The 22,335-nt window shown below is 36.7% G+C and overlaps 2 protein-coding genes across 3 annotated transcripts; both read right to left on the bottom strand.

Annotated features, from left to right (window-relative positions):
* Positions 1–117: 117 nt before the first annotated feature.
* Positions 118–5,014, bottom strand: LOC144453460 (iodotyrosine deiodinase-like). Its single transcript, XM_078144765.1, has 3 exons — positions 4,597–5,014; positions 1,432–1,748; positions 118–361 (listed from the first exon to the last, which is right to left on the bottom strand). The coding sequence occupies exons 1-3, from the start codon at positions 5,012–5,014 to the stop codon at positions 179–181; spliced, it is 918 nt and encodes a 305-aa protein (XP_078000891.1). The 3' UTR covers positions 118–178.
* Positions 5,015–7,639: 2,625 nt separating this feature from the next.
* LOC144452928 (uncharacterized) lies at positions 7,640–21,829 on the bottom strand. Of its 2 annotated transcripts, XM_078144144.1 has the most exons (13): positions 21,662–21,829; positions 20,210–20,447; positions 19,708–19,815; positions 18,826–18,924; positions 17,795–18,009; positions 16,286–16,415; positions 12,975–13,151; positions 12,411–12,607; positions 12,101–12,230; positions 11,356–11,634; positions 10,334–10,459; positions 9,303–9,460; positions 7,640–8,490 (listed from the first exon to the last, which is right to left on the bottom strand). In XM_078144144.1, the coding sequence occupies exons 1-13, from the start codon at positions 21,724–21,726 to the stop codon at positions 8,352–8,354; spliced, it is 2,061 nt and encodes a 686-aa protein (XP_078000270.1). In that variant the 5' UTR covers positions 21,727–21,829; the 3' UTR covers positions 7,640–8,351. The 2 variants fall into 2 exon arrangements, with proteins under 2 accessions (XP_078000270.1, XP_078000278.1); XM_078144152.1 differs by lacking the exons at positions 19,708–19,815; positions 20,210–20,447; positions 21,662–21,829 and adding an exon at positions 19,544–19,566.
* Positions 21,830–22,335: the final 506 nt, after the last annotated feature.

The following is a 22,335-nucleotide window of genomic DNA, read 5'->3' as shown; positions in this document are numbered from 1 at the left end:
TGATCGGAAAAAAAGTTACAGTTAGTGAAGGTTAAAAGTGAATTAAGGCACACTTTAGTAGAATATAGACCCTCCACCAATGGAAGGTCTGTGAGTAGACCCAGATAAACCTTGGCATTGTTACAAATCAATACTGCTAAAATAAATCACTGATATCTCATCTCATCGCGTCTTTGTTTTACATCATTACCATGATGTCTTTGAGGGGTTTTCTGGTTAAATCTGGTACAGTAGCATCTTCTGTAGGATAGCCAACAGGCAGTAACAGTAGAAGCTTCTCATTCATTGGTCTTTGAAGGAGTTGACGAACGGTTGGTCCTGCATTCAGTGGGGTAGAAGTAACAGTACATAATCCTGCATTCTGAAATAGATGTAGACGAAGAAGAATATCAAGAGTAATAATGAATTCAGAAGGGGTTGACGATTGATGTATTCATGGTACACAATCCTGCTAATGGATCATCATCATGGATCACCTATTAGTTTGCATATCAAGGATCATCTGCTCGATGTAATTTGCATATCACAGATCACCTATTAGTTTGCATATCAAGGATCATCTGCTCGATGTAATTTGCATATCACAGATCACCTATTAGTTTGCATATCAAGGATCATCTGCTCGATGTAATTTGCATATCATGGATCACCTATTAGTTTGCATATCAAGGATCATCTGCTCGATGTAATTTGCATATCACGGATCACCTGTTAAATATAATTTGCATATCGAGGATCACCTGTTAAATACAATTTGCATATTATGGATCACCTGTTAAATACAATTTGCATATCATGGATCACCTGTTAAATATAATTTGCATTTCATGGATCACCTGTTAAATATAATTTGCATATCATGGATCACCTGGTAAATATAATTTGCATATCATGGATCACCTGTTAAATACAATTTGCATATCATGGATCACCTGCTAGATGTAATTTGTATATCATGGATCACCTGTTAAATACAATTTGCATATCATGGATCACCTGTTAAATACAATTTGCATATCATGGATCACCTGCTAGATGTAATTTGCATATCATGGATCACCTGCTTGATACAATTTGCATATCATGGATCACCTGCTAGATGAAATTTGCATATCGTGGATCACCTGTTAAATACAATTTGCATATCATGGATCACCTGCAACACTAGCATATTTTTAGAGCTTACTATTTCTTTGTTGTGATATAGCTACATGCATACACATAACAAGATGTTGGGCAGCCCTTCATAGAAGAGACTACTGTCATGTGTTTACACAGGGTAGTGAAATGATAGACTTCCTGGTTATTGTATAAACTAACTTTCACTTTGAATGAGACAATTGCTGAGACCTGGATAGCAGATGTGCATTATAGATGTGAGCTGATTATATAATAACAATTTGCAATGAAATGTGAACTAATATATCATACCTGTATTGCTGTCAACAGTATACCACATGCTATTGACGCACTGATACGACTGTAGTAGTGCACTTGTTTTCCACCATCTTTTGTGAAGCCATGAACTTGTTCAAATACAAGGATCAGATAAGGAGCTTTCTCAAGGTATTCCTTTTGCCAGTTGACTTTCAACGGTTTCAGATCATTTACCCATTTATCACCCATTCTCTGAAAGTAATTGATTTCCTCTTCAGCTTCTACAATCAATCTGATTTGAGACTTGATCTCCGGATCTTGAATTACAACAAAGGTCCATGGCTGCATGTGTGCTCCACTTGGTGAAGTACCTGAAATGAATAAACCAGGAGCTTGACTTTTTTTTCCAGTGTATTAAACTCTTAATGTTTATCACACATTTCAATCTAAAGCTGTTTGGTGATTTGCCAAGAGTAAAGTCACATGGACTAGATTAGAATAGAATAGAATAGAAATAACTTTATTGTCCACAGTGTATATATGGAAAATCGCTTTCAGTTACTCAGGTCAAAGATTGACATACAATAATCAATAATTAAATTGCAGTCCAAGCTGCTCAGTAATTTTGGAAATAAAGATTTGTGACCAAAAAGACACATTTCTAGCCTAATTTGCATGTTATTGATGGAATCATCATATCACGAACAAATATTAATCTATGCACCCCTCAGCACGTTCCCTCCAAATTTCAGACCATCTGCTCAGTAGTTTTTGAGTTTAAGTTTTTTGACTGACGATGACTTTATTTGACTTAAATCACATGCAATCATTTTGCTTTGAACGCTTTCTCTTCTCGACACCAAAAGTAATAAATGTCCCCACCAAACACCAAAGCAATCCATCTGGTGGTTTCTGAGTTTAAGTCGTACACACACACACACACACACACACACACACACACACACACACACACACACACACACACACACACACACACACACACACACACACTAAGGGACAGGTTCAGTTTCTTCAACCTGTGGGGGGGGGGATTTGTAGGGGGGGTCACCCTGTTTTTGTAATTGGCAGGAGGGGATCATGCTGTTTTGAAAATTGTGGAGGGGGGGGGGTCATTGTGTTTTGGATCATGTATATGTATATGTATAGTTATGTTTGAACTAAAGGACTCGTTAGTTTCTTTGGCCTGTGGGGGGGGGGGGGGGGGTATTTGGAGAGGGGGGGGGGGTCACCCTGTTTTTAAAATTGTGGTAGCTAGGTAATACATGTATATGTATATGTATAGTTATGTTTGAACTAATAAGTAATATTAAAGAATTCATGTAAGAAACAGGGACAAAAACAAATATTTACATGTACCACATTTCAGACAAGGCTATATGCCAAGTTGTAGAAAAGGATTTTTTTCTTCCATCACAATCCAAAACACAATAACCCCCCCCCCTCCACAATTTTCAAAACAGCATCCCCCCCCCATCTGCCAATTTCAAAAACGGGGTGACCCCATCCCCTACAAATCCCCCCCACAGGTTGAAGAAACTGAACCTGTCCCTTAGTTCAAACATAACTATACATATACATATGCATTCCATATATTACCTAGCTACCACACTAGTTACAGAACATGTCATGTGAATGATTGGCTGTTTCACAATCAATGCTTCACTTATATTGCACTTTGGGGCAAAAGTGAACTTGAAGGTTTTGTAATTGTAATCTTCATAGATAGTTTATAAAAGAAGTTAATCTAAATTGTTCTACTCGTCAGTATGAACTTGTCAGAAGGGATTAATTTAACGAAATATATGCACGAGCGATAGCGAGTGCATATATTGAGTTCACTGGTCAAAACCGAGTGGTATACCTTCCCCAGGGGGTGGTTTATCGCTATTATATTATACCAGTATATTGAAAATATCGGAAACAAGATAAGAACTAACGTTTTCTCGTTTCATATGCGCCTCTGTGTCTAATTTGCATAACAATAACGCTGCTTTTCAAGACAGCTGATCTTGGCCTCAATGTTAACGACAATAACGTCGTGCAGCGACTGGATTTATTTTATCTGCTCGTCGTTTCTAGGGATAATCTGTACATTGATCGGCTCATTAAAAGTGCACAGTGATGAATAAACAACCTGTTTGACTCAAGGTATAAACTTGAAGTGGTTTATTAAATACAGCGTGCTTCGATCGTTCCCGGCCGAATTCGCGACTCGGTGAAGTGAGACGATAGGCATGGCGGCAGGTTGATATTTACAATGTATTTATATTACTGGAAGTTACGTCAGTAGATTTTCGGGTTTGAGGATTTCCCTCTCGGATTGATGACTGATACTCTAGGACAGGATCCCATGTCCTGTCCTGTCATGGGAATATTATGGGGGGGGGGGGGAAGGGGGTGTCATCATGTTTTAGAATTAAGTGACAGGGGTTCAGCCTGTTTTTGTTTTTACCGTACAGGGGGGGGGGGTGTCAGTGACTTTTTGTCGGCCCGATTTAAGAATCCCCCCCCCCCCCGGCTGGAGAAACTGACCGGTCCCTAACCATAGACAGTGGAGCGCGGCTAGGGCCCCACTGTATATGATCACATGTAACCATTCACTCAGGGCTGCATTCACTCAAACAATTTTCAAACAAGACGACTCGACTTGCACCATGGATTTAGGGGAGATTCTATAAATACAGACATGGGTACGGGTGCACAGACAAATATTAATGGTACTGCACAGTGACCCTAAAAAGGAGGTCACACCCACAGGCATTTGTTTCCCGAGTTATGTCTCAGAATATTTCTATCAGAATACAACAAAATGTCAATAATATCGTTAATATTGACGTACATCACGTGTCTTAATCTTTCGCAGTGAGTACGAGTGAACCTGCGCGATCACAGAAACAAGTGTAATTTTACCCCTTTCGTATATAGTTGGTTATGTACGTCAATATTAACGATATTATTGACATTTTGTTGTATTCTGATAGAAATATTCTGAGACATAACTCGGGAAACAAATGCATCTGGATATCTGATTAAAATCCGATAGAGGAGGCGATCAAGATAAAAACGTAAACATATGTACCACGAAGGGCAAATTCAGGCAAAATAACGAAGGTAAAATAGCAATGAACGATTAGCCTACATCTGCACCGGATTTTAATCAGATTGGCGTACATGTAAAACATGCCAAATTTTACTGACCCGCAGTTCTGATGACGTGTTCAATTATTTCTGGATGTACATATTTGTCACTAATGTACCTCACGGTGCGCCGCTTGTTCATCCCTTCATAGAATTCTTTACTCCTTTGAATGGCTTCTTCCTGGCTGTATTTCGGTACTTGATAGGGTATGTGATTGAAATCGTCTTCATTCAGGATGTAGTCTGATGTATTCGAATCTAGGTTACTCTTTAGATCTGTTTCACTGATGCCCTCTTGCACAAGGCTTAGGTCGTTGCTGTCCAACTTTCCATTCCTGCTCAGGTGTCCACATTCCGCCTTTTGACCTCTATTCTGGAAGATATTCTTAAATACTTGGAAGAGTGCAAAACCGACAAAACCGGCTAAAATATGTGGCCAATATGAAATAAGGAACGGTAACTGCTTCGGTAGATCCATCGTCGTGATTCATTGATTGTACTGAGTGCAGTGTATACCGTAACGCACATGTGAGGCACTAGCTGGAATCAATCTGTATACATGTAGTAGAAGAGAAGGTGTGAAGATACGGCGAGCCGTATTCTCGATTTGAACTGCTAACCCCGATTACCCTTATTACTATACAGATTGATTCGAGTGCCTGTGGTGTGTAACGTATCGAGACATCACGTGTTCTCAACAGCCGACAACTTTGCTTGGGAAATATGCCCTCATATGCAGGTTGGGTCAACTGACTAAGGCGTGCAGTATTTCTTTGAGAGCCTTCAGTAACTACGGGGGGGGGGGGGGTATGTTTGAGCTGTAAAATGTGACCCTCCCCCACTGCTTTTTCTAAAATCTAACCCTACCCCCAATCCCAAATTCTAAAATCTGACAACACCCCCCCCCCCATCTCAAAATGACAAATTCACTGATAGATGGATGGAAATGATGTGGACAGATTAAAGGGACAGTAGCTGTAACTTTTGATGATTTTTTTCAGTATGTTTGTTCTGTGTATCAACTACAGTTTTTAGTTTCTCGTTCGACTCCATAACGCACACTGAAACACTCCAGGACCTGTATTTGGCAAACGCTTGTAAACACAGCCTGTAGATGTACAAACTGCATTGTTAATTTTTGACAAGTGAATTTTAGTCTGGACTAAAATTATCAACATTAACAGTGCACTTTACACATATACAGACTGTGTTGGCAAGCCAAATATAGGGTATTTCAACAAGTAGAACAAGAAACTGCACTTGACACACAGAACAAAAGTATTGAAAAAAGATCATCAAGTTACAGATACTGTCCCTTTAATTGTATTTGTCTTTTCTTGTCGGAATTGACTGTAGTGTAGAACATTTACATCAAATACTAGTATGCTATGATTGGAAAACACTATTTATCTGAAACTTTATTTCAAGTGAAAACTATTTTTTCCTCACTTTTCATGCAACTAAGTAAGACAGAGTACAACATAAATTACCTGTGAAATTCTAAAATATGTTTATTACCATTTGTTTTCAATGGTAATTCCAGTGAAAATAAAATATTCTACACTATTTTCTGCTCGATGGACATTCTCATGAGACAAAATATTGAAGCCAGAGACTGGTTTTCAGCATGTATGTAATACAGGTCAATCTTTGCATGGAAATCGCATATATGGCTGATATGCACATTTGCACTTGTATGGCAATGTAAATGCATTTTAAAACAATGAGCAATGTGCTGCTTGTCCTCTGTCACATGACATATTTCCAAACAGCCAAGCAACACAAGATGTCATTAGGACTTGTGGAAAACAGTAAATTGTAAATATACACACAGTTTAGCTAAATATGAGCCTTAGTTTGAAGGGATGTGTGTTGTTTATCACAGAATTGTAGACTTTGTTTGAAATAGTGCAGAGTGCATTTTAAAAGAATTTTATCTTCTCACTGTATGGTAACAAGTACAATCCAGGTAGGTCATAAAATGAGTCAACGTAAAATGTGACCCTCCCCCTGGATGGGTTTCTAAAATATGACCCTCCCGTTGGACAGGTTTCTAAAACATGACCCTTCCCCCCCCCCCTCATAGTTACTGAAGGCTCCTTTAGATTGTTGTTTTCCTTGTCTAGAGTCTAGATTTAACCAGAGGATATGACAACGTTTTGACTTGAATACATTTCCCCTACCTCAGAGCTCTACGGAAAAAAACACTTATTGAGCATAAATTGATACATTTGTAGTAGCATGATGCATGTGGTTTTCTTAGGAAAACTGCAATCTAAGCAATAATTGAATAATGCATGGCCCTTTCACTCAGTCCTGCTGAGGAGAAAATATTTTGGTCAAAAGTTTTTTCGCTGGGGGGGGGGGGGGGGGGGGCTGAGGAGAAAATGGGAGGCCGTGGAAAAAATTGAGGGTGCAAAGGAAGAGGGCCTTGAAAATTCTGATGGTCAGAATGGGTCACAAAATATATTTTGCTCATGATTTGTTTGAAGCTATCGTAATAACACATTGCTTCAAATTTCAAATAACTGGGTACATATATTGATGATAACAATACCGTAGGAAAAGACATTCAGTTTACATCTGGTAAGTCACAACACTCCCTGTATGGGTGTATTGCCAATACAAAGACATCCTTCCAAGTAGGTGGATTTTTTTTTATATTGTTGGTTGTCTGATTGAAAATATAATGCTCCAGTTACAGGTTGACAACATATGATACTGGAGTACCCATTAGTAGAACCAGTGTCGGGTTATAAGGTGATGACTTGAGTTGTATAACAGTCATGACTACTGACAAGACTCTATATAATAGTCATGACTACTAGTCTCATTATAACACAGACAGTTTTAACTACACATTTCTCTATATGTATATAGTATGATAAAGCCAATTTGTGAGACTCATTACAAAAAGATTGAGTTCTATTCCCTTCACTATCTTTCCCCTTTACACTATATACCAGTACTGCATCATAAAACTGCCGAGTGTGTTGTTTTGCATATGAGATGACTGAATGAGCTTGTCGTGAGAAGTGCAGTCATTCCAACTACAATAATGTTTGAGAAAGAGGTCCACAAGTCCTTCAGTTTACGTTTAAAACTTTATTTACCATCAAAACTTCAGAAACAGGTGATTTTTTTACTTGTTTCAAATTTATTAGAGGACTACATGCTTATATATTTGACAGTCAGGTGTACTAACAAATAAATATAAACCATGCAAGATGATGATGTCAGTGTGTCGTGCCACGCTACAAGCCGGATAAGGCTGAATGACAAGACATATCCTACACTCTAGATGATGTGTAGTTATGTCTTTAAAAATCAAAGTGCTTTCAAATTTGCAAAATCATAATTGTGAATAATGCATAGCTTTGCGTCATCTTTAGTGCATAGAATTTTCCATTTTGGTGACACTGCATTGCTTAACATGGAATATAACCCCAAGCTGGTTCTGAGAATAACATTTCACATAGTCTCGGTTACCCAGACTTTCACTGCTGGGGGCATTAATACGAGATCACCTAGACAAGAGTCTGGTGAAACCTACTCCAAAGTCGTCCGCACCAGACGTCATACAGTACATTTCTTCCAAGTCATGAAAAATGGGCTTACGAGACCTGTTTGTTGTAACTAAGATGTATCAGTCACTTGACACATGATAACCTGTTGTGAATTTAGGTACCTGGATGGTTCACCCTGCAATGTTGGACATGAAGTATTCACATACACAGTTTAGTTTGCAATAGTTTTCATTCATACAGTCCTGAAAAGTCATCAAGATGTACCAGATTCCAGCTATTAAGGCCTGGTTATTTTTGTTTTGATTGGTGTGTCGTCGGAAGGAGGTTGATGGATGGATATCCGTGTAGTAAGAGTAGGAGACACGTCATTGCCAAGAATGGAAACAGTAGTAGCCACTTCAGATCATGTTGTACACTCATATTGAAGCTGAAATTTCAAAGATAACACCAGTCATAAATATGTTTAATATTCCAAGACATAATTTTGATAATTTGCTGATATTTTATGAACATTAACAAACTTTAGTGCTGTGAATGACACAGTATGTCCCACACACAGAGTTTAGCTGCCGTGTGTCATGATTCATGATGTGTATTTATTATCGATCTCATTTTTTTCGATGACTGTCATTTGTAAGTTGTTGTATAGAAAGAAGCATGTGTATGTTAGTCTAATAAGTTCAACAATGGTTTCATATTATGTATTCTGACAAGTAATAGTATAAACCAGTTAGTAGGACTCTACAATTTATAAACCTGAGTAGCAGCTGGTAACACCTGAACCATATATACTGCATTTGAATGAACACTGCATAATTATCTACTTGCTTTGTGTATAGTTCTACCTCCTATACTCATACACATATCCAGTCTGGTGATATAAACTTTTTTTTTCCAACAGACTTGTCAGTCAAACTCTTGATGCTTGCGTTGTTATCTAATTGTACATATTTCAAAATAAACCCAGCATGTCTGTTTGGATAAAACTAGTCTGCAAGAGAATAGTTATTGGTCTTTGTAACTTTTGTTCATGTTGTATATGAACACATTTTTGGTCCATCATTGAAGTGTAATGAAATGACGACAATACTTTGTGAGTAATTGAAAACAACTATAAAGTTCACTTGCACTGTGAAACCAATGCCCTGGTCAAGCAGAATTAATCTAGAACATGTGATTTCTTGTTTCTCAAATCACATGATTTTTTTTTTACAAAAAAATTATATTAAAGCTAAGTACCTGATAGGAAAGAAGTCCAGAAAGACCTGTCCATGTTGATTGGTCATGTGAACCTGTACAACTGTTTTGATTGGTTGTTGGGGACATTGTATTGATTTTTGATAATGACCTGGAGATGTGAATGTCTCATTGTATAATAACACTGTACCAGTATACACCTAACAAAGGAAAACACAGTATCAAAATAAAAAATTTTGTCAGTACATTTAAGGCAGACAACAACATTTAGATTGATTAATGCACAGATGGTTAGAAGTGACACAACAGTTTTGACTGCAAATGCAGTGCATATCATATTTAGCCATTTTTAAAAAAAGCCAACATAGACATTTAAAACTTTTGAGACACTACTAACAATTGATATTTAGTGAAAGCTGAAAACTGAAACTTATATCCACTCCCGTGGACTTGTTCCCCATTCTTGTCACATGATTACAGTGATGAGTCCATGTGACCAACCCCAGAACATCAGACTAGTGAACAAGTCCACAGGTGTGGACGAGAGATTCAGATTTTGCTATCACTAAACATAAATTGTGTACAGTGTCTTGAAAGTTTCAATGTCTTTGTTGATGCAGTAACCTACACAGGTGAGCTTGAATCAATATGTCTATCTTTTTAATGAAAATAGTTGAAGCCCATAGTATTCGACTGAAGAGTCAGAGAGAATGATGGGATGTATGGTCAGTATCAAAATTGTGATAAGATTTATTGCGCATTGTTTGGTGTTATTGGTTTAATGGTCTTCATGTACATACTATAAACTAAGTATTTCATGCCGGCATATGTGCAAGAATACTGTTACTACCTTAAAAGTATTGATGTTGGGGAATATGACAGACAACTTGTTCACTGAATTTAAAGGAAACAATTGCTGGGTAATACTATTATTTACCATTTTAGAGGGGGGTTGGGTACTGTATGATAATAAAAAGACATGTCAACATCAGAGATTTTTGTTACCTGGTAAGCTATCACACAAAATGCATGGTAAAGGTATTAAATCTGTAAACTACTGAAGATAAAGTTACCTTGATATGATATTTGTTCCACACTTTTTTGGCTCTATGTTCATCCAAAATATCAAAGTCAATTGGAAATGATGTTCCTGTTACATGCTTAAGAGATTTTGTGTTTTCTGACACTTTTACACCAACCTGAAAAAGGACAGAATCATTAAAATAAATCAAGACATTTGACATTGTTGTTTGTAAAAAGCATCCTATAGTGCTTTCAACACTCTTCCAGCACACTGTGGCCACCATTACATGTAAAGTTTGATCAAGGCAACACAATAACGTATGTAGAATGTTACAGACAATTTCTAAGATTTTATAGCAGCTCATCCTCCAAATGGGAAGTCCTTCACACTGAAATTACAAACTTTTGTTTTCTTATATTAAAGTAAAATCATTGTGAGATATTGTGCCTGACTGACAGATATACATATGGACACTTTGGCATTCCTATAGCATCACTTATTTGTATACATATTAGTCAGTTACACTAACAAACTTGTGTCATTTCTGATAAACTTCCAATAGCTCTAATCAATAAATGTGAAAAACACTGCAGTTTGAAATTACAATTAAAATCATGAAAGCAGAAACAGAGGCTTGACAAAAATAGTAACACTGAGGTGTTACACATCAGCTGAGACTGGTTTTTTGCTGAGAAGTAGACTGACTTTTTTGTCATCTATGATGGAGTAGTCTTTGAAAACTCAAACTCAGACTGCTCTCAGATAGATGAATTTGTCATCTGAGACTAGTCTAAGCTAGATGCTTTTTCTGCCATCTGAGATTGGCAAACTGAGATTGGTCTCAGATAACTATTTGTGCAAACTGAGACTCTCAGTTCATGGTCTCAGTTTAATGTTTTAGGTACCCTTACATACCACTAACACTGCTATATTTCATCATCTGGCTCAACAAAAATCTTACCAACAGAGATATTTGTCTAGCAAGATGTTAAAATGTAGCAATGTTAGTGAGATTTTTGTCAAGCCAGATGACATTTTGTTTCAGGTTTCATGATTTTCATTTGTACAAACCTTTGATTCCCAGTAAGTAAACCCATTATGAGACCTAGTCTCCGCAGGCCATTCACCAACACTGGTGGTGGTTGAAGGAGGTACCAAGTTATCATTTGTTGTATGTAAACACATTAGTGTACCATCTGATGTTGATATTAGCAATTCTAGCCCTGGAGACTCGGCTACGAGATCAGCTGACAGGACTTGAACTAGCGTTTGCTCTCCAAGCTGAATCACATCTGAACATCTACCATCACCTGAGATGATGTGGAGGTTGCCATCATAAGATGGTATTACCTGTACAATAATCATACACATAACTATAATTAATGTATGTGTTATCAAATGGATGGGAATAAACAAAGTTAAAACTGCACTAGAGTATTTTTTTTTTTTCAATTAGATAGCCACCAATGTATTTACTGAAAAGTATTAAAATGACAAGTTATTGGAGGTGAATTTATCTATAAATAGTACAGTAACAGGTTGAAATCGTGATCACTTTGGGGCCACTGATTTCAGGGTGTGGACCAAAAATCAATGATTGGATGTCTTGTATAATAATATGTGTACAGCTTCACAACTATGTTTACCACAGGTGATTCAATACTGTTCACGGTGTACAATATTATGAGTAAGTCATTATAACTAACAAAACAGTTTCAAAAAATATTCCACTTGCAGCCAGTGCAACTTTAAAATCAATAACATCGTCTACTACCGTGGGGCTAGTAACTGCTTTACATAACCCATATATACTTACAATATCTAGAGAATCCTTATCATTTTTCAGTCTTGTTATCAAGACATTCTTTGGAAGTAACTTGGTGGGAAGTTTTTTGGGCCAACCAGTCAAAATATCACCATTGTCTCCATTCAAAGCCCACACATACCTAGCAGTGATTTGAGAAAACGAAATAATTTTCAAAAAAAGTGTTGGCAAAATTTTATAAATCAATCAAATTTGCACCATACATCACATTTTTTTGACAGTTTATATACATTTCATGAAATTTTTATCAGCAAAGTTTCAATTTCTGTAATGATTTCAAAGTCAAATGTACAGTACTTACCCATTGTTAGTTGCTATGACAACATCCAAGACACCATCAGAATTGATATCAGCAATTCTTGAGCCAGCTGATGATGAGCCAGATAAAGACCTATCCCATAATACTTTGCCATGACTACTGAGACATACAACATTGACGCCGGTGTCAGTGACAAGAATTTCTAGTCCATCATCTTTATCTATGTCTTCAACTGCTATCTGTCAAGAGAACAAACAAGGAAATATACTTTATCTGTCTTCTACTAACTCTATGGGAAAATAAAAGATTGTTGATTTCCTTGAAAACAAGACGATGAAACCCCAAAATTGCTTTCATTATTTCAAAAGGAGTAGGAACACGCTTCCATGGCAAAGTTTGGAGAGAATTTTAAGAACTATGAATTTCTGGGATATTGGTCTCTGAAACACATTTTACAATGTACCTTAAAGCCAGTTAGTACTGAATGACATTGATAGGTAAAAGAAATTTATACTTGATTTTGTAAACTTGACTGTGAAGGTTGTCAACATTTCAACATGTTTGAAATCACAATGATCACAGACAGAGTTAGTAGGTGAGATTTACCTGACCATGTATTGGTGCCAGTAGAACAGGAAACCCTGGTCTGATAGTGCCATCAGAGTTGAAGACGTAGAGATGACCAGATGATGTTCCAAGTAGAATCTCTAGCATACCACCAGTACTATCTAAGTCAACCACAGTAGGGCTGAATAATGCATAGGCTGGGAATTCGGAACTTGCCTTTATTTATTTATTTTTTTAGAAACATAAGATAAACAAGAAAATCACAAGTGTGAGCATATAATTATAAACATCAATTTTTGTCTTGCTTTTATAGAATGCATTTACAATGATTTGGAATATGTTGTTGAAGCTATTGAAGTACTTGTAAAGAAATACAATGATGGCATGTTAGTTCATTCATTCATTTAGACTAAATGTAGCAAGAAACTGTATTCATACAATCTTGCTATCTTAAAGTGTAGCATGTGCACTTTCTTATTGGTTTCTATGTGGTTGCATCAGAGTGGGTGAACAGTGACCTGTTATGTGCTGTATATACACCTCCTGTATATACATAATTTATGTAAATATTGTCAATGGGTATTTTACTTGAAATGTTTGTTTTTTAAAAGTATTCCTACTGCGACTATTGTAAGTGTGTAATATATTACCACTGCCAATATAATCCCTACATACTTCACATAATACCACTTTAATACAAAGAAAGCATTGTGCAAGAGACACTGCAACAAGTCTCACTTACTACAAAGTCATTAGATAAAGTATTGGCCATGGGTGCATGGTTAAAAGGTAAACTTAGAAGCAAACAACAGAGTGTGCATCAATCTAAAGAACTTGGTTCCTGATAGAAGGACTGCAGTGACAATGTGACAGTGAAAGCAGACTTACTGGAACCAAGTATGAGTACAACACTGGTTTGCAAATGAACAAATAAGATTCATACACAAGTTCTATTCTTCCACTTTAGGTCTAAAGAACTTGTGTATGAATCTTAGTGTTTCCATGATGAACATACAGAGTGTCAAAACAGACAAGGTGATTTCCTTTCTATACTGTAGTTACTGATTTGCTATTCTGGCTGTCACTGGTCAAGAACTGCTTCGAAAACAATTCTCCTCATAGCCCAACTACATAGTCTTTTATCTTTGTGTTCAATGGAATAAAGTGTATTACATTTGGTTTTGTGTAGTATGTGAAGATCTTTATACGCTGGTTAGACTGCATAGTATATGCAGTACATGTCATGGAATGCCTGATAACAAGTACTACTGATAAGCAATTCATTTTACTCTCAAACTGGAATTTGGTGTAAAACTTACAAGATATTATATATATGCATTTTCAATAAATTCTGATAAATACATTACCGATATAATGTTCCAATCACACACATTTACCATACTATGAATATGTAAAAGTGACAATGGATAATCTGGTTTTGATTATTTTACATCAGGTTGTACATATTGAGGTTTTGTGAACTTCTCGACAGAAGGCTTGTAAATAGTGAACCCCAGTTGTTATGTTGTTATGTTTATTTATTAAAGTGTCATGTGTGGACTTACCCATAGCCACACCCAGCCCCTAGGGCTTACAAGACACTAAGGTAATACAAATCTTTAACTTATGAATAAGTAAGCGTACATATTTAAACATTGTACATAAATTCCTTTCTCTTACAAAAAGCATCGCTAACAAAATTTGCTAGGTCAAATGGCATGTTTGTCATTAAAAATTCTAGGTTTTCGACAACGTCTCTTGTGTCAAAGTGAGGAGATATTTCCCTAGCTTTTGAAAACAGAAACTCTCGAAATTCATGATAAAGTCCACAGTGAAAAAGGAAATGTATCTCATCTTCAACTGCGTTTTTGCAGAAATCACAAAGTCTTTCCTCCCTGTCTAGATTAGAAAATCTACCAGTTTCAATTTTTAAAGGAAGAATACCTAGTCTGAGCTGAGCTCCAGTAATGGAGGAATCCATTGTACAGTTATTTTCAGAAAATGCGAACAATTTGCCCAGAGATATTTGTCGAGTTTTGTTAAGACAGGAACGGACTTGACTAGTTGCTAGACAACTGTTTTCCTCGTTTTCCCATCTTATTGTAATTGCTGACTTTTTTTTGTATTTGATTATTATGCCTTTCATTATTATTATTATAGGTGAATGCTAAATATCCATGGCACACGCCATCAACACATACATGTTATAGTAAATGCTAAATGTCCATGGCACACGCCATCAACACATACATGTTACAGTAAATGCATGCTGAAGGTCCATGGCACATTCCATCATGACTTATAAAACATAATAAATGGAACCTGCAGTACACTCAGTAACCTTTTTTTGAACTTTTGACCCACAATTTCTTATGTCTATGACATTACAGTGCCTCAGCACTCACTAGGGCAGGTTTCTATGCCTCTCAGCAAATAATATGTCAATGCTTGACGTCAGAGATCAGAGTTTAAACTACCATAAACTACCAGTAGCCACAATAACTTAGGACTAGTCACATTCCTTTGATGTCTGAAAGTTTGCTATGTCTTTATTTACACAATATATACCATTGTTTTCAATAGCATCCAACTATGACCCTATGAAATGTTTTATGTCTGGCTACAAGGTCATTTTTAGCCCACTACCCATTGTTCTAGGCAAATTTTATCTCGATCTTACATGATTAAGCTATTCTAAATTGACTTCATAATTATGACAACCTTTTAGCCCCCCCCCCCCCCCCCCCCAATCATCTATGCCAATTTTCACTATATTACATGGTTAGATTCAACAACTTATTTTCATATGACAACTACATCTTTAGCCCCCCCCCCCCCCCCACCAGTCTTCCAAATATGTCAGGTTTGTGAATATTTTTTATGTGACGTTCATTAATATTGAGAGATGGGGACAATACTTTCTACCTAAGATCTATGGGTGCATTCTCAGTAATCATGTCACTTTGTGACAAGATCATAATAAACAGCAGCATCTATCATAGAGTGAATAAAACTTGACAGTTTGTGGTTGAAAGCTCTCACCTTAATATCAAATTATGTTGAAGGTATTGCTTAAATTTCTAGTATTCATCAAAATTGGTTTTCATTTTACAACTACATCTTTAAACCCCCCCCCCCCCCCCACCTTTATGTTCATAAAAATGGACACAATGTCAAATATTTGTCAACCAGACATAGGAAGTCAAGTGACACATTACAGGTATTGTATGAATTTCATGGATGGCTCCTTACAAGACCCTAACCCTAACCCTAACCCTAATCCTACCCCTAACCCATATATGGGCCAACCCTAACACCATCCTGTAATGCATAACTTTTGGACTACTTACCTTTGATAAATCTAATGGAATTTGTCTCAATATGAGTTTAGAGGTCAAGTTGAAAATGACAAGTCCACTTGCAACATAATTGTCCAAGTCTTCCTGTGCTAAATTCAACTTCTGTAGATTTTCAGGTATGCTGTAATTAAGAAGGAGCGGAATATTTATACATATGTACATACATACGTACATACATACATACATACATACATACATACATACATACATACATACATACATACATACACACACACACACACACACACACACACACATTTATACATACAGACAGACTGACACAGACAGACAGACAGACAGACAGACAGACAGACAGACAGACAGACTGACAGACAATGCAATTACTATTTCAACAACTTAGTGGTATGTCTGCTAGGCAACATATATTAAAGGATTTCTCCCCCCAGATTTTCTCACAAAAGGGCTGAGAGCAGTTATATTTTCTGTAGTTGTTGGTTGGAGACCAGGGCCAGAGCATCTAGGTAACAAAGGGGGGTTAAAAAATGAATAGTTACGGGTCAAAGTGCAAGACCTAGCACTTTGCCAATACTTGATTTATACTTTGCCAAAAAAACAACAAAGTAGATGTTGTGTCTGGTGGTTTTATTGATATCATTTTGGCACATACTGAAGTGGTTTGGAGAACAACTAAAAACTCATTTTATCAAGAGGGTGTACAAAAATTAAAAAAGGGGTAATTTACACCCTTGGTTTTTTATTCAAGGAGAGCACTGCACCTGATTTGCATAATAAACTTACTCCAGGACACTGCAAAGAACACTGTGTATTTCCATAGATTGATGAAGTATCGTTTAAAGGGGAAAGCTATGCAGGAAATAAAGGCATTTTCATGAACTTAGGGTAGGGTTCTGGAGAGTCATTTTATGGTTGTCACATCGTCTACTTGAAGTTATACCTCATTTGGAGATCTTTGCTGTGGGCAACATTGCCTCATGGGAGTCAGTACAACTGTTTATGCAATGGTTGAACAATGAATATTCATGACATTTCACTGAAGGTAATAGTCACTTAGGAGTAACATCATGAAATGACTCCTGAAAAGAAAAGTTAATGAAAATGCGTGTGTCCTGGAATGCCATTCCCATTAAGGGCTAACAAGTCTTTATAGAACACACATCCCCTAAAACACTTTATTTCTGTTTGATCAGTGGATGAAATTGAAATTTAAAAAAAAAAGTTTTGACTCAAAAAGGTAAAGGTCAACGAAAATTGTTGTCTCTAGAGACATTATATTGAACCTCCAGTGATGCCCGCAAATACGAAATCCCCACAGCAGTTAGTCACAACACTGAAAAGTTGGTTGCATATGTAACCAACTTGGTTGCAGCCTTGAACCTTATTGATCTATGTCAAAGGTCAAAGTTATGAAGTCATGGATTAATTTTTTCACATCTAACTTCTAAGATACTGTGTTCAGACTCTCTTGACGCCCCCAGTTCAGTATAAATCCACATACTACAAAAACATTCTTATAAATACCTATAAAATTCTGTATCAAAGTAATAGCTGACAGCTACGACGAGTTCTTCTATCTTTCCATCATTATTGAGATCAGCAATAACAGGAGTGGATAGAATGTGAGAATCTACACTAACGTGTTGACCATTATTGATCAATCCAGCCTGACAGTCGCCATAGTAACGGGACCAGAGAGGATCTTCTTGTGGGTTAGTGAGAGAGTCTGCACATGGTTGCTGAAATCAAAGCAATGTAGTCTGAACTTTAGTGTTTGTATCACTTGGAAAGTATGAACATGGAGGGTAAGTAACAAAGGGAGAACATTATTATTTTTTTGTTCATTCATTTGTTTCAGTGTTTCTGTTATGGGAAATGGATACCTTGTGATTTTAATAAGAACTTGGATGGTAAATGAGATGAAATGTGTTGATTTCATTCATTTTCACTGGTCAGTATGAAATAGGCAGAAATGACATATGGTCCAAGCTAGGGAACTCTGTTAAACTGCAGACTAGGAAGAAATTTCTTCCTAGTCTGTGGTTAAACACATTGCCTACTGCTTGTATTATTAATATTATGAACAGTAGAAACAGTTGATAACACATTTAATGAAAGTTTCCAAGTAAGGCCTGCATGTCATTTCTGACTAAGTTCAGACTGATGCCAGTTCCATCCTAATATGGTATAATTATATGATATATATATATATATATATATATATATATATATTCACAAACTTTTAAAACTGAGTTTTATTTTTGTTTTCACATATATCATTTATCTCAATAACAATTTCAGGACCCACAAATTCAGTACCACATGCATCAAAAGACTGCATGCATACGTGCATGCATGCGTGCGTGCGTGTGTGCATGCGTACATGTGTGTGTGTGTGTGTGTGTGTGTGTGTGTGTGTGTGTGTGTGTGTGTGTGTGTGTGTGTGTGTGTGTGTGTGTGTGTGTGTGTGTGTGTGTGTGTGTGCACAAGTTACATGATTTTACAGCACCAACATTATCAACAAGTACAATCAGACTACGGAAACTACCACTTACATCTGGTATAAAGCTTTTCAATATAACATCTGGAATTTGATCGAAGTGGTACGAAGATTTTTTCTGATACCAGTGTCTGTCAACAGCCAGGTTTGGAATCTGAAAGTCAATACATCAAATCAACATCACTTTATCTATTGTACACGATAACATTCAATATAAATGCGGGCATTGTATAAAGAGGCTAATAAAGGCAAAAACAATTTATAATACTTTCAGAGTTTACATACTGAAACATCCTTCATCATTCAATTTCTATTCCCTAAAATAATGGCATACGTGAGAACACTTACTTTTAGAGTGTTGCCATACATGAGAACACCTACTTTTAGAGTGTTGCCATACATGAGAACACTCACTTTTAGCGTTGCCATACATGAGAACATTTACTTTTAGAGTCTCCCCGTATATGAGAACACTTACTTTTAGAGTGTTGCCATACATGAGAACACTTACTTTTAGAGTGTTGACATACATGAGAACACTTACTTTTAGCGTTGCCATACATGAGAACACTTACTTTTAGAGTCTCCCCGTATATGAGAACGCTTACTTTTAGAGTGTTGCCATACATGAGAACACTTACTTTTAGAGTGTTGCCATACATGAGAACGCTTACTTTTAGAGTGTTGACATACATGAGAACACTTAATTTTAGAGTGTTGCCATACATGAGAACACTTACTTTTAGAGTGTTGCCATACATAAGAACACTTACCTTTAGAGTCTCACCATACATGAGAACACTTACTTTTAGAGTGTTGCCATACATGAGAACACTTACTTTAGAGTGTTGCCATACATGAGAATACTTACTTTTAGAGTGAGGTCATACATGAGAACACTTACTTTTAGAGCGTTGCCATACATAAGAACACTTACCTTTAGAGTCTCACCATACATGAGAACACCATTATTATCAAAGAATACGATCTCTGCATTGGATGTAGACAGACAGATATCTAGTACGCCATCTCTGTTGTAGTCATACTGTTCAAATAAAGACAACATAACAAGTCACCGTCATCCTGATGGGGTTTGTTGATGAGGACAGATCACAAGCTGACATGCTAGTTGGCTAAGTAGATCTATTTGTGCATTGATTATAACCCATCTTTGTAATCCACTTAATCACCAATAAGACTTGGGTTACTATCAATATTAATGTACAGTATGCACCTGGATATAAACTTTTACATCTAAAGAAACTTTCTGTTACTTTGTTCAAGAAAACTCAATTCCATTCTCAGTTCAAATCAAGGAAAAAATTGAAGGATCACAATGCAAATTGTTTTAAAATAGAGGTCAAAGTGATATTAAAATTAAGTCATTTTAGAATCCAATATGGTTGTACTATTCATTCATAGGGAGATCACTGACATACCTGTAAGGGACTTGCATGGAAAGAGCTGTCCTGAATACTAAATGGCCAATTGCTGCCACTGATGGGCTGTCCTGTGTTCCCTTCCACAACAGTTATGTCTTCGGTAAAAATGGCTGCTACGATATCTTGCCAGCCATCACCATTGATGTCGGCTATGAGAGGGGTAGTGGCAAATGCACTTGTACCGACCTCCTTAGTCCATATGGTATCAATATCATAATGACATTCTAAGTTTTGCCTACAACAAATAAGATCACAAAACTCTGTTAGCATCAAAATTTGGTTGATCTTGTAGTGTTTTGTTAAAGGGCAGTAAGTAAGTATAAAAACCAACCAGTAAGTTCCCTAGTCATTTTATCCTTAATACATTCATCAAGTTTTTATAGCAATAATTAGTTCTTGTTACATGACCCAAGGTTCCAATTACTTACAAGTAACATTTCACCTCTTCAACCTGGCCTTGTCCAAGTCTCCGTTTGCTGGCTTTACCATTGAGTGGTGGAGTTGCCACTACACCGCCTTGCAGGAAAGCCAGCAAACAGACAATTTGACAATTCCTTTCAGCCTGAAGAGGCGAAATGTCACTCAATATAACTGGAATTATTTTACATACCCTGTTAGTGTTACAGGGTCTGCATAGGACCTACCTGTTACAGGCATGTCCTGTAATCTGCGTGTGTATTTCTAGCTGTGTATATCATACTATCCCCTGCTTCTATGTATTTATTTACCACTGACATGACTAGGTATCCATTAACTATATCTCCACATACCAATGTCACACTGGTTATCATTCTGAACACAAGTTAATGTGCAAAAAATGAAAAAATTCAATACTGCAACTGAATCCACATTCAGGTCCCTTGCATTTTTTTCAAAAAGTTTGTTAGAAATCCAAAACACAACATAGTTTATTTAAGTTTTAGTTTTTGTGTTGTTGTTGTTGTTGTTGTTGTTGTTTCTGAACAATACAGTGATAAAAATGTTGTGTTTTGTTTTTCATAACAACTTGACAACAACCTACCCTAGTCCTGCTTGCAGACGGAGTACGGGACTCGATTGTGACAATGTTCATAACCATAACAGAGATAGGAGAGAGACATTATCAGAATGTTCAATCAAGTCCTGGCTTATTCTGACTGTAAGAAGGACTAACCCTACCCCCATCCCCACCCCACCCCTAGCTATCATAACCAGAAGCTATTAAAAAATAGATTAAAATTAATTAATGCATCTTATTCATTATAAAACAGAGAAAGAATGTTTTACAAGCTATTTACAAATTTACAATATCATATATGACTATGGGATATAAATTAAGATTGGTTGGTAAAGTTGGTAAATAAATTGCTAATTACGTAATAGGTCCAGGACCACCTGGCAATATATTGAAAATAACCAATCATTATTTACAGTGTTCTTCTGTTACATTGTAAATAAAGGCGACCTTACCTTTCTGGCTTCTGATATGAAGGCGAAATGAATAGTATGGTGACTACATACAATATACGTGACATCGGCACCTCATATAAGTAAATACATAACACTATATATGTCAACAAACACAAACAACGGAATACGTCATTCACGTGTGTTCAGAAATACCAGCTGTACCAGTGACCTCCGGCCTCCTATTTGAGATAGTCAGCTGTTGCATTGCCTCTTTCTGGAAATCGAAAGTATAAGAACTATTAAACGTAGAGGGCGCTATACGATTTGCAGCATCAACTCACGACACTCGCACCCGATGATAAAATCGTCGTCGTAAAGCACAGCCTCTTTTACGACACCCTCAAAGACGCACCGTCGTGGCCAAGAGGTAGAAATAACAGTTCTGGTTTGCGAGAATGTGATAAAATAGGCTTGAGGCTGAGTTTAGGCCATGCTAATTATTTACTTCGTTTGACGTCAAGTCGGGGGTGTTTTACAAAACTAATTATATATTCCAAGATATGCAAAATAAGTGTAAATTGTAATATATTACTCGTGTTCCTTCTATGTTCATGTTTAACAAAATTTGACATATAAAAAAACAACAATTCTATGACTAGATCCACTTGACTCATTTCACAATCATGTAGTCAAGGAATCAATCATTGCAAACTTTAGTGCTCATTCGTTTACAC

The sequence above is a fragment of the Glandiceps talaboti genome, chromosome 2 (genome assembly GCF_964340395.1).
Source record: "Glandiceps talaboti chromosome 2, keGlaTala1.1, whole genome shotgun sequence".
NCBI classification, from domain to species: Eukaryota; Metazoa; Hemichordata; class Enteropneusta; family Spengelidae; genus Glandiceps; species Glandiceps talaboti.
Note: the sequence above shows the minus strand (reverse complement) of the source record. Positions and strands in the feature narration are given on the sequence as shown.